Source organism: Morus notabilis, unplaced genomic scaffold (genome assembly GCF_000414095.1).
Source record: "Morus notabilis unplaced genomic scaffold, ASM41409v2 Scaffold9, whole genome shotgun sequence".
Lineage (NCBI taxonomy): Eukaryota > Viridiplantae > Streptophyta > Magnoliopsida > Rosales > Moraceae > Morus > Morus notabilis.
In genome coordinates, this window is record NW_010356504.1 from 138,896 (window position 1) to 152,151 (window position 13,256).

The following is a 13,256-nucleotide window of genomic DNA, read 5'->3' on the forward strand; positions in this document are numbered from 1 at the left end:
TTAAAATTAAAATTTAAAACATAGAATTACGAAACTATACTCAAAATAACAATTTTAATGTCAATTTCAATTAAAAACCTAACATAAAAGCCTTTTTTGTTAGTATTCTATTATTTAAAGAGAGCGTATATTATATTTTAAAGATAAACAAATAAATTGTTACATTAAGTATAATTGAGAGAGAATTTTTATAATTAATCATTTAATATTAATAAAAACAGAATGCACCATCAACACGTTTGATATAACAGATAAAAAATCCCTACAAAGAATTCGACAAACCATAATTAATTAGACAACGACAAAAAAACTCAAAATTCCAAGTCCAACTCCTTGTTACTCATCAAAAAAAAAAAAAAAAGTACAACTCATGTTCTAAAAACCAAGAGCGATTAAAAAACCAAATAGAAATGCCAACGACAAAAGAACAGCCAGCATCATTATCATTATTACAAAATTATGTTGGAGGATTAACTTATTTTCACGGTAAACAATTAACTCCAATTAAAATTCCCAGCCAAAAAAAGTAATAATAATAACTCCAATTAAAATAATATTTACTATGTATTATTAACTAATTATGTGACAAGGCGTAAGGCTATAAAAGACTGCTTCCAATAAACATGGCGTTGTGAAGCGGCTAAGAGAGAAAGACAAGATATACTTCAAGTCCGTTTTTTTCGCTGATTTGAGTTTAGAATTCGAGTTTTATTATAATAAAAGGCTCTTAGAAACAGTCACATTTAATTTTTTTGTTACAATAAAAAGCTCTCATACAATATCAAATCTCAATCCAAATTAAAAACTCAAATTAATGAACTGAACGGGCTCTATGAGATTTTATTTTATTTTTTATATTCTTATTTCAAAATTCCTTTTTTCACCGGCACCTATCTAAAAGTAAAGCCTACAACTCTATAAAGGAGAGAGTATCATAGCATACCCTCATGCAATATTGACCCTTCATTTTACGCTGTTTAAATTAATTATACGTTTAGTTGATAAATTCGTGTTAAATTATTATTTATAATTTGTTATAATATTTTTTTTTATAAAAAATATATATAAATTAAAAATAATTTTAAATTATAATTTTAAATTTATAAACTAAACGTTCAATAAGTATCTCATTGGTCACGCAAAAATACCATTCCTGATTAGAGATTCTTATAATTTAGCACATGTTTCTAGTAGAACACAAATTTTTTTTTTTGGGTAGAATATAATTTAGTAGCTTTTTGCATGTGTGATTTGGACAACAGTATCCCTTATCATTCAGCTTTCATTATTCATTATTATCCGACCACGTGTATGAATCATATGGTGGAACCCATGAAGATCAAAATGGCTTTGGAAGAGTGTATAGGTCCTGTTCACTTCACTAATTCGAGTTGAGATGTAACTTTATGTGAGAGCTTTTTATTATAATAAAAAAGTTAGATGTAATTATTTATGAGAGCTTTTTACTGTAAAAAAATTTAAATTTTAAACTCAAATCAATAAAATAAATGAAACCTACATATACAAATTGATTATTTAATACAATTAAAAATCCATATACTTATATCTTAACTTAAATTAAAAGTTTAAATTAACTGTAAACTTTTACACTGCCTCAAAAACTTTGGGTTTGTTTTATTAGGATATGAGATGTCAATAAAATTAGAGTCTGTTTAATTCATTAATTTAAATTAAAATATAAATTTTTAAGAAGTTTTTATTATAATAAAAAAATTAAATATAATTATTTTTAAAAAAATTTTACCATAACAAAATTTAAATATTAAACTCAAATTTATTAAAATAAACAGGCTTCAGTAGTAATCAAATCCTGCGACGGATTGCACTAGAACACAAGTCTTAAAGTGACGCCTTTAAAAGGGTCTCGGAGGCTAAACTGCCATTTTTGTTGGTGGTTCTTTTGGTCACTAGTGAGTTCTGCTTGCGGAAAGGAAAAAAAAAAAAAAAAAGACCTAAAAAACAAAAAGAGAAAGAAGAAGTTTTTTTGCCGATTCCCAGACTCATTTTCCTCAGTTTCTGCTGGTTTCACTATGAATAGGTTATTAGCTTGTAGAAGTATTGGCGCCAGAGCGCCTCATGCGGCCTTGAGTTTGTTCAGTTCATTCAATCTCTCAAGGTTTGTAATAAACTTTTATTTAATTATTTTGTTTTATTTTTACCTTCTTTTTTTCTTAAGATTGATATTTGATTTTGTGGGTTTTGCTGAAATCTATTCTGGGTGCTGTTCAAAATTTCTTTTTTCTTTGGCATTTCTGGTTATTGGGTTTGTTTCCTTTCTCTGTTTTTGAGTTGTTCCCTTACGGTGATATCACTTGCAATCTGATGTGTGTTTGATGGTTTAGGTTTTAATATGAAAAAAGGAGAAGAGAATTATAAATAGTCTTTTGAAGGGTAGGATGGTTTTGACAATATCTATGTTTAGATACTAATGCTTTTTTTTTTTTAATTGGCTGAATTTGATTATTTTTGTTCGTGTTTATGAAAATAGTCTAATAGATTGGTAGATCACATTGTTTTTGTGGATACTTTTCTACATGGGTATGCGTTTCACTTCTGTTTTGGTGTTCTCAAATAATAATGGTTTTGTTGTTATAGACTTATAGTCCTATATGGTATTTAAATATTATTTCAAAGCCAAATGCGCCAGATATCTGTATTTATTTACAATATGTAATATGTTTTTTTTTAATTTTTTAATATATATATATATATATATTTTCTTTTTTATGGCAGATCAGTTCATTCTTTACCCTTTGCAACTGTAGAAGTCGAGGAGATATCAGGCTCAAAACCAGCTGAAGTGCACAACTTGGGTAGGTTTTAGCAACATATATAACATTCATCATTGGACATGATTCCAATACAGAGAAATGCTAAATGCACTAGCGGGTAGCGCAGGTGCAAGATTTGGACATTGAATTATGTGGGCCGGCTCACGGACCCAAGACCCACATGGCTCACGGACCCAAGACCCACATGGCTCCCATAATAATGGGGGGCCTAGATCCTGCACCTGCGCCACTCGCTACTGTTGTTAGCATCCCTCTTCAAACATTATGCTTTCTCCCAACGGAAACTGGTCCTGCAGAGCTCAATACCCATATAAGGATTTATTCAATTATAATACTTTAGAATAGTTCTTACTTTTCTCTATTTAGTTTCTGCTTTCTTTGACTTTCTTTGTATCCTTTGTGAAATGCAAGTAAAAGATCTCAATTTTTAGTTCAGGGTAAATGGACAACATCTCCATGTTGGAACACACTGGTAGATCCTTTGAATGGGGAACCGTTTATTAAAGTTGCTGAAATCGATGAAAAAGGAACTCAGGTATATCATTTAATGTTGTGTTTGGTGGCATTTAGTGCTTCAAATTTTAACTGAACTTTCCCTTTGTTGGGCATGTGGATATGTTTTGCCAACCAAGCATACGGTTTGTTCATTCCTTTAGGCAGCTTTTGGTGCTTTTACATCATATCCTCTTACGTAGAGCTTGAATGATTCGACGGTGTATCTGCATCTAACTAAATATTTCCGTCTGTTTAACTGCTTTTCAGCCGTTTGTGGAGAGCTTGTCCAAGTGTCCCAAACATGGACTTCATAATCCCTTCAAAGATCCAGAAAGGTTTGTATTTGTTGTTCTTCTACTACTTGTTTGTACTCCGCCAATGTTGTCTTCAATTCACCCATATATACCTTGTTGGAGGGCAATGTGATGAGATACTCGTAGAATTTTTCTTTGATCAAAAGGAACTGCAATATTGTTTAACAGGTACCTTTTGTTTGGCGATATATCTGCTAAGGCAGCTCACTTGCTTTCCCAGCCAAAGGTAACATGTCCAAAACTAAAGGACTATATTCTCTTAACTCCCCTAAGACCGATGCTCATAGGAATAATTTTGTTTTCGGTTCCAGGTTTCTGATTTCTTCACGAGGTTAATACAAAGGGTTTCTCCAAAGAGTTACCAGCAAGCTTATGCGGAAGTTTACGTTACTCGGAAGTTTCTAGAAAATTTCTCTGGTGATCAGGTATAGACATGTTAGTCGACTCGATCCTTTTCTTATTTACTTTAGAAGCTGGGGGGAAACAACATTGTGAAATGGGATTGGTATCTGTTGGATATGGAATTTCTTTAGATGGTGTGGAGATTGGGGCTTCTTGGAAGTTTAGGTACCTTGGGTCTATAGTACAATACGAAGGAGATATAGAAAAGGATATTCAACATAGGATTAAGGCAGGGCTTGTTAAGTGGAAGAATGCTATGGGAGTTTTATGTGACGGCAAGATGCCTATTAAGTTGAAAGGAAAGTTCTATAGGACTGTAATCCGCCCAACTATGTTATATGGTAGTGAATGTTGGGCCATTAAGAGACAACATATATCTAAAATGAGTGTGGCAGAAATGCGTATGTTAAGATGGATGAGTGGCCATACGAGAATGGATCGCATAAGGAATGAGTTATTCGTAGTAAAGTAGGCATAGCACCAATAGAAGATAAGGTGCGTGAATGCCGCTTGAGGTGGTTCGGGCATGTCCAACGTAGACCGCTAGAAGCACCAGTCCGTGCTTGGGAGGACATTCTTATACCTAATACTAGGAGAGGGAGGGGTAGACCAAGAATTACGTGGACCGAAGTCGTTAGGAAAGACATTCTAGATCTAGGCCTTCAGGAAAGTATAATTTCGAACAGAGCCGTGTGGAAAAGTGAAATCCATAGCCGACTCCAATTAAGTTGTGATTAAGGCTTCTTGTTGTTGTTGTTGTTGTTGTACGTGTCCTAGATCTAACTATAGATTAAAAGATTGCCTTAAAATTGATTTGATGTAATTACTTTTGTTTACAATATCTCTGGCTGGTTTACCTTCTCTCAATTTTTATGAACCTTCTATCTTCTGCGGATCTTGCAGGTCCGTTTTCTTGCGAGGTCTTTTGGGGTACCTGGTAATCATCTTGGACAGCAAAGTCATGGATTTCGTTGGCCTTATGGTCCTGTAAGACTTTCGACTCCAAACATACTTTACTGTATAGCAGATATGAAATCCTTGCCTTTATTAGTGATCTTCACTATATAAATCAAGCCTGAAGCAACAATGTATTTATCAGATGTATGCCTCCAACTATTCTGTAACTACTTTTTGAGGAGGCATAGATATTTATTCGTTTCCCGTTTAAACTGTTTTCACAAAGTTTCTTTCATTACATAACTTATGTACTTCATTATACAATTTAATATTGAAAGGATTTTATGTCCAGGTTGCCATCATTACTCCGTTTAATTTTCCACTAGAAATTCCTGTACTTCAGTTGATGGGTGCACTTTATATGGGAAACAAGCCCCTTCTCAAAGTTGATAGCAAGGTATGCCATTCTGTATTCCTACGGATTGCATTGGATGGTCTATGTTATGGTCCTTTGGTATCACCTCGAGTGATTTGAGGAATACCACTTTTAGAGAGCTGGTATTTGAACATACTAATTTCTTTGGAAAGATTTTAGCCTAATTTACACACAAAAGTGATTCAGATAAATAACTGGACTTCATAAGTGTTACCTGGCCTAATTTACACCCTTTTGAGTTCATCAGAGATGTTGGTGGTGAGGGTTTAAAGCACCAATATGTTGGTATAAATTAAACGCATCTAAAGATTAGGAGTAACTGAAATAGTTGGACATGTTTCCCCTTTTTGGTTTTCCTTCGGATTCTCTCTTCTGTGATCCTTTTGCTAAACTTTTGGTTTGATTGTTTCCTAATAGTTTCTTCTTGTTCCGTGTATTACTGACATAATGGAAACTAGGTGAGCATTGTTATGGACCAAATGATGAGGCTGCTTCATTACGCTGGATTACCAGCAGAAGATGTTGACTTCATCAATTCTGATGGGAAGACAATGAACAAGCTGCTATTAGAGGTTTGGTTCATATATATACATACACACACACACACACACACACAAATATATGTTGAATAAGCTATTGAATGCGTGTAATTACCATGATAGATATGCTTACTTTCGATATGATTAACATGGAGCTGTAGTTTTTCCTTTTTCTCCCTGGAGGATGTTATAGCATCCTTCTTCTATGAAAACCTGTGCTTGTTGAAAAGTGGATCCGAAAAGCAATATTAAACACTCTCCAATTTCTTTATGACAAGAATTGCGTCAAAGCTCTTCGCTACAATTTTTTGCTCTTTCAGATTTAGGTGCATACTTGCACATTTAGGTCTTTAATGAGGGTTCATAAAAGATTGCATTTTGCTTGTGCTACGAACAGGCAAATCCGCGGATGACTCTCTTTACTGGAAGCTCAAGAGTGGCGGATAAATTGGCTGTCGATCTAAAGGGTCGCATTAAGTTGGAAGATGCGGGATTTGACTGGAAAATCTTGGGGCCTGATGTTCAAGAGGTTTCTTACAACCAACTACCACAAAAGATGTTGGTGGTGCATTATATATGAAGATTATATTTGTCCTTTTATTAATCCCTATTAGTTTCTCTTTGGCAGGAGGATTACGTCGCATGGGTTTGTGATCAAGATGCATATGCATGCAGTGGTCAGAAGTGCTCTGCACAATCAATTCTGTTTATGCATGAGGTTAGTTTGAGGATTTTGTATATAGTTTTTGGTGGTGTTTTGAATCTGTGTCCAAGACTAGAAGATAATCATCAATATTTCTAACTTTTTATCACATTTCCATGCATGTATAGTTTGAATTCAGGCATTTCAAGTTTACTAAGCAGTCTCCTGTTTACTTCTTTCTTTGCTTTTATTTGCAGAACTGGAACCAAAGTAAGCTGATATCGAAAATGCGAGAACTTGCTGCGAGAAGGAAGCTGGAAGATTTAACCATTGGCCCTGTCCTTACAGTATGCATGCTTTACTTATACTGTTATTTTAATGCGTCTTTTTCAATACCACTCTAGACAGACGCTTCTAGCTACCTGACTTCTTGTAGATTGGATTAATCTCTACCCCAGTTGTCTGGAATGGTTCAAGTGCATCGAGATGTTAGCCATGTTTATCAGGCTTCAATTGAATGGGTTTTTCTGCTCAAAAGCATGTCATGGATACAATTAGAGAAAGTTCAATTGATTGTCTATTATTTGTCTTTATCTTAGCTTGTCAATCATGGTTGGTTATTGAACTGCATATCCCATTTGTATCAAGCGCTATGTGGTCAATCCACAAACTGTTGAAGTATTTATCCGGTTAAGAATTTAATCAACATGGAAATTTATGTCATTAAAGTAGGATTCTATGGTATTTTTGGGTTACTTGGGCAAATTTTTATCACGATTTTCTTATCCTTTTCCTATTTTTATTTTAAATATTATTTCTTACTCTTCTTAGCCAATGATCATACATAAGTTTTCATGCTACTAATATTAATGTGGGAGCAAACCAAAAACATCACATTGACTTTGCTTATTATTTGTGGTTTCAGTTTACAACCGGTGCAATGCTTGAGCACATTAATAAATTGCTCCTGATACCCGGCTCCAAGCTACTCTTTGGTGGTGAACCTTTGGAGAATCATTCCATTCCACCTATATATGGTGCTCTTAAACCGACAGCTGTGTACGTTCCTCTGGAAGAACTCTTGAAGGATGAAAATTATGAACTTGTAACTACAGAAATCTTTGGACCATTCCAGGTAAAAGAACAGAAAACATGTTTTAAAGTTTTTCAAGCTTCAGATTTATCTGCTTTGTGAACGTTCTTAAAACAATCCGACAAACATGTGTATGTGATTGACATTGGTGTATTTGCTTTTAGATTATTACTGATTATAAGAAAGATCAACTTCCACTGGTGTTGGATGCTCTTGAGAAGATGCATGCGCATTTGACGGCTGCAGTTGTTTCAAATGATATTCACTTTCTGCAGGCAAGAATCTCGTAAATTGAACTGATACTTATATGTCTTCTATAAAAATAGTTGCTACGTAACAGTTGAGAGTAGCCCCTTTTTTACATGGACATTGAAACTGAAAAAGCTGTCACCTAGAGTTTTTGGGTGGCTTCATGAACTTCATAACAGTGCTTCTGTTTTCATAATAAGAGAATAATTCACTTCTCTTGAGGATGGATTTTTACTGTCAAATGCAAATTTGCAGGAAGTTATTGGTAAATCAGTGAATGGGACTACATATGCTGGACTAAGAGCTAGAACAACTGGAGCTCCTCAGAATCATTGGTTAGCATAATACGTTTCTTTCGTTTTCCCCCCTTAAAATCCATCAGGAGCTTGTTTAATTGCTTAACTACGTTGAAATAACATGATGTTTTTATGACAGGTTTGGACCGGCCGGTGACCCGAGGGGCGCTGGGATTGGGACCCCGGAAGCAATAAAACTTGTGTGGTCATGTCACCGAGAAATCATCTATGATTTTGGTCCCCTGCCTAAGCAATGGGAAATTCCACCTTCTACTTGAGGACTGAGAATAAAGTCTTGTTGACTTGACTAGAAACTCGGATAGCTTAAAAACCTCTGACGAGAACGAGCATGTTAGCGCTTCTATACATATGAGAAACACACCCTGTAGCCGTTTTCTTGATTTCTAGAATAAAATCAGAGGAATTTTGGTTCTTGAGTTCCAATTATCTCTCTCTTCTCTTGATCGTTTCACGATAATTGTTTCAGCTATTATGTTAAACCAATAACTGGGATAACCATTGTAAATGTCCGAGCTAAAACAAGATAGCCATTTGCCATTTTTAAGCTTTTGGAAAAGACTCTTTTCTAAACAGGTTTAAGCCAACTACTTTTGATGCTAAATTATGATTAATCAAAACGACGATGGATGATGGGGTTTGAAGGTGAGAAGATATGAGAAGCCATATTATATGAAAGCTAATCGAAAGTGTTATTTTTTTGCTGAATAATCGAAAGTGTTATTTGAAAATAAGGATGGACGTTTCCAAATAAGTGCAAAAAAGGTCTATAGGCTTGTTTTTCCAAAAGGGGTGCTGTTCTGTTCCTAGTGCTTTTCGTCCAAGGCAAAAATCCCGGGTTCCAGTATTCAAGGATGGATTCAGTTCAGCTTCACTCACGCCACCACAAAGCCCACTGCTGTATAATTCATGGCAAAAAGAGACAAATTTTAGAATGCACGAATTTAGATTTTTACCTCTTACTCTTAATTAATATAATTTTTAGTCCAATAACTATATTAGTCAATACCACAAAACAATGTAACTGCTCAAAAAGCTCTTATAAGAAGATTTTGAAACTAGCATCAGAGCTTGGATGATAATTTTTTTTTTTTAACTTCACTTTGATATTTTTATTGCTCAAATATCAAATTTTGCCCAATTAAACATCTGAAATATTGTTTCTGATACAAGCAGAGAAGTTGCAACTTTTACTCTTCTTATTCTACTTCCTAAAAGCCTAAGCATTAACAATGTCAAATGAGCCCCACTCGACTTGGCCTCTAAGTGGAAGCTGATATGCTCGCCCACTTGGTTGTCTGCGTAATCGGATCATATGGCCCCTTCATATTTCCTCCAACAAAGACCTCCTCCTGTGGCATACGCGTTGTGTTTAGCATGCAAATTCAAGGCGCCAAACTTGCTAGCATAAGAAAACAAATGGTCTCTCTAAATCACTCTTGAAGAGCCAAAAGCGCACAAAGTTCTGGCATTCCGTTCCTTTCTTAGAAGCCTTCTGTAAGAGCGAAAACCCGTCCCGCTAAAGGAGCAGGCAAGGAGGATACTGCTTGTTGAATTTCCTAATGAACCATTAACCAAAAAGAAAAAAAAGCTCAATGATAGAATTATAACAAACAATTGCGGGAAATGAGATCTTTAAAAGAAAAACAAAAGATGTACCTTAACCGTATAACGAGCTGAAAAGTGAATCAGAAGAATTGCTTTGTTCTGAAACTTTTCTGCCTGATTTATTATCTGGATAAATGGACATCCTCATTAGAAACAAATTTAAAGAATAAGGACCATATATTGATACGAGCCTCGAAATCAAGCAATACATGAAACAAAAACTGTCTAAGAGATTAGCAGCTGACCTCAGCCAGATGAATGTGTCCATACTCTCTAGCATGCTCCACTGCAACTGAGTCGTTGAGGAAGGTGCTCTGCAAATGCGAAGATAACGGATATGAGCGGAGCATGAATGCATGCCGTGTTTTGTGCATGAAGTCATACATGACATGTCAATGAGATATACAAATTGACCTAGGACCCATGTGCACGACTCATGCAAGGGATAAGACGAAAAGTATATTCGACTGCAAAACGCTAAGAGGCGTAATAATGTAAGAGATGCTCTCTCATCTCCCCTAAAGAGGCGTAATAATGTAATAATGTAAGAGATGCTCTCTCATCTCCCCTACACTATCTTAACAAAACTATATTACATCTTTATAAATTCAGCTAAATAGAGATAAAAACTATTCTGTACGGCTCACTTAAAGATTATATTGCTTGGTTCTGTGAGACACCAACAATACATAGCATAAGCCAACAAATAAGATATTAAACCATAGGCAAAAATAAATAAATAAACATTAAAAACCAAACGACCTCCATAACAAGAATCCTTGCCCTCAGAACATCAATGTTACTGTTGTCAACGATGAAGTCGGATGTGGTATCTCCTGTAAAAGCGATTAGTGGTTCTGTCAGCGTGTATGTGATCTGCAAATGAGAAAAGCCAACTTGTTTACCTATATACTGAATGCAGGATCACTTAAAACGAAAGAAATTTATGCAATAAAGGTTACGGAAAAATAAGTGACTGTCGAACAAGACAAATTGTCAAGACAGACCTCCACACCTGATGACTTCAAGCTTTTAATTTCGTTTGCAGAAAGCCCAATATACTCATTTTTAAGCTTCTGTTTCACAGAGAAAACTAAATAACCCTGCCACATATATGCACAGACAGTCAATTCTATTAGAAAACTTGTGATGAGATAAAAAACTTAAAACTCTGTCTTAACGAAATTCCTTAAATAAAACTAGTTTTTGGATACCTGGCTTGGAATGACATGGTATGTCTTGAAAGCTCTTACTTTCAGATCCCTTCTTATATAAAACTCTTCTCCTGCCAACATAAACTTCATTAGAAAGAAACGGTCTACAAAGAGCCTGCATAAAAATAAATTTCGTATGATTTACATTTGTTGATTAGACATTACCAACATCCAGGCCAATTAGATTATGTTTGAGTTCTGACTGATCCATTTTTCTATGCACCTCAAAGAGTTTTTCTACATCTTCTTTTACACATTTTGGTACAAAAATTGTTGGGGGCTTCATGCTGTATAACCCGCGAGTTGCAACATACATCGGTAGTCCTCCCTGCCACACATTTAAAATCATAAGTGATGACAGCTATCTGCAAACCTTGCAAATCGAAATTAAAAGAATACGAGATAACTGTTTTCTTGTTATTATTATTTTCGTTTTTAAATTGGTAAGGGATGATTCTAGTGTATGTATTGCTCCACACTTCAAAAACTTTAGCAATAAGCGTGTGATTTAAAATTCATGAAAAGTTACTAAACCACATGACATGACTTCGATATTAAACACACACACACACACACAAAACTTTTTTCTGTCTCCATCAACAAATCTAAGCTCCCTGATCTTGAAACTTAAATACTTCTCAATTCTTTAATATTTTCAGATATACCCTTCAATAACTACAGATTTTGCTACTACTCAGGACCTAGCATTGGACGCCATTAAACTTCACAAACATGATTTGAGACTTATTCTCCACTTACACTGACGAATAACCAAGTCAAAAAGGCACAATATTACTTACGCATGCAAAAACACTTTAATCAAATTGAATCAAAAATCTCAAACTTGCCAATACAAGTCGCTTGCAATTATTATTCAGACTTAAAAAAAAAAAAAGAATAATAATTTGCATCCACGCACTCTGCATTTTTTTATCATTTGCAAGTTGCACAAAAACTTTTAACATGCAATCAAATTAGTAACGAGTGATTGCAACAAATTCTATTTATAATAAAACTTATGTCAAAAGTTCAAGTATCCATACTGCCAAATACCGAAAAGATTCATTTTTTTCTAATCCTATAAACCATAAAAAAAGAACAAAAAAATATTGCAAACAAAGAGAAACCCAGAAACATGATGAGGAAAATTGAGAAAACCCAAGTGGCAGAAGAAGAAAAATAAGAAGGATGGTTACGATGTGGTCCATGTGGGCGTGGGAGATGAAGAGGAAGTCCTGGGAAATGGCACGTTGTGGGCATCGTCCAATGTCGAACGCCAAGTTGAGTGTCGGTAAGATTATGCATGTCTCGTGCCCTCCGATCGACAATCCCTCTATTGGGTATCCTTCGATGTTCAATCCTCTGTTTTTCTTTGATAATTCTTCTCCTTCTTCTTTCGTGGGATTCTCCGAATTTTTGGTTCTGTTTCTGGACATTTGTGTTGGACTGAAACAATGGCGGAAAAAGAAGACGGGAAGGAAGAGAAAGAACAGTACAGAGACGGTGCAGATGAAACAGAGCTGGAAAGGCTTTAATGGGTAATTTGACTTGTGTCCGGTCTTAGACGACTTGTCGTTCATATGTTTGGTATGCAAGGAAAAAATAATTTCAGAATTTAGAATTCAAATTTTGTTACAGTAGACTTCTTAAAAAAATAATCATATTTAATTTTTTATTATAATAAATTTTTTTATATAAAGTTAAATTTTAATTTAAATTAAAATTTAAATTAGTGAACTAATTGTAAGTCTGAATAATATAATTATTTAATAAAAGAGTTATTAATTAATAATAAAAATAAAGAATAGAAATCTTATTCGCGTATTTTTTAAAGAATATTTATTTCTTCTTAAAAAAATAGTATTATCACTTGCTTTCTTATTCTTGTTATTGTTATTCTCCTTTATTTTTCTAATAATATATTTGGCACTGTCGCTTCTGAAATTAGTTTCTTTATAATTTTTTTTCTTGAGTTAAGAAAATAGAAATTACTTTGAATCTTTACCGGAGATAAAATTTAGAGAATTTAGCACTAATGTATATACTAAATTACTTATAAAAAATAATATTTTAGTGGAGTATGGAATTTATAGTGTCTAACTACAAGAATTTCATGAATAAAAGTACTGAAACTATAACTACATAATTATTCTGTTACAAAACTATAACTAAATTGTTGACTACATTACTTAGCTTTTATTTATTTATTTATTTTTGTGGTAAAACTAGTTTTGGTAAG

At 34.2% G+C, this 13,256-nt stretch overlaps 2 protein-coding genes across 2 annotated transcripts; one reads left to right on the forward strand and one right to left on the reverse strand.

Moving 5' to 3' along the window:
• The first annotated feature begins 1,818 nt into the window (after window positions 1-1,818).
• LOC21391025 (delta-1-pyrroline-5-carboxylate dehydrogenase 12A1, mitochondrial) lies at window positions 1,819-8,624 on the forward strand. Its single transcript, XM_024161498.1, has 16 exons — window positions 1,819-2,137; window positions 2,755-2,834; window positions 3,245-3,348; window positions 3,576-3,643; window positions 3,791-3,848; window positions 3,934-4,047; window positions 4,928-5,011; window positions 5,274-5,378; window positions 5,816-5,929; window positions 6,294-6,425; window positions 6,525-6,614; window positions 6,797-6,886; window positions 7,465-7,674; window positions 7,797-7,907; window positions 8,137-8,216; window positions 8,317-8,624. The coding sequence occupies exons 1-16, from the start codon at window positions 2,052-2,054 to the stop codon at window positions 8,453-8,455; spliced, it is 1,665 nt and encodes a 554-aa protein (XP_024017266.1). The 5' UTR covers window positions 1,819-2,051; the 3' UTR covers window positions 8,456-8,624.
• Window positions 8,625-9,273: 649 nt separating this feature from the next.
• Window positions 9,274-12,509, reverse strand: LOC21391026 (tRNase Z TRZ1). The gene is made up of 8 exons (XM_010088267.2): window positions 12,214-12,509; window positions 11,183-11,345; window positions 11,018-11,088; window positions 10,811-10,906; window positions 10,566-10,679; window positions 10,049-10,117; window positions 9,855-9,929; window positions 9,274-9,754 (listed from the first exon to the last, which is right to left on the reverse strand). Exons 1-8 carry the CDS (start codon window positions 12,451-12,453, stop codon window positions 9,680-9,682), a joined length of 903 nt encoding a protein of 300 aa, XP_010086569.1. The 5' UTR covers window positions 12,454-12,509; the 3' UTR covers window positions 9,274-9,679.
• Window positions 12,510-13,256: the final 747 nt, after the last annotated feature.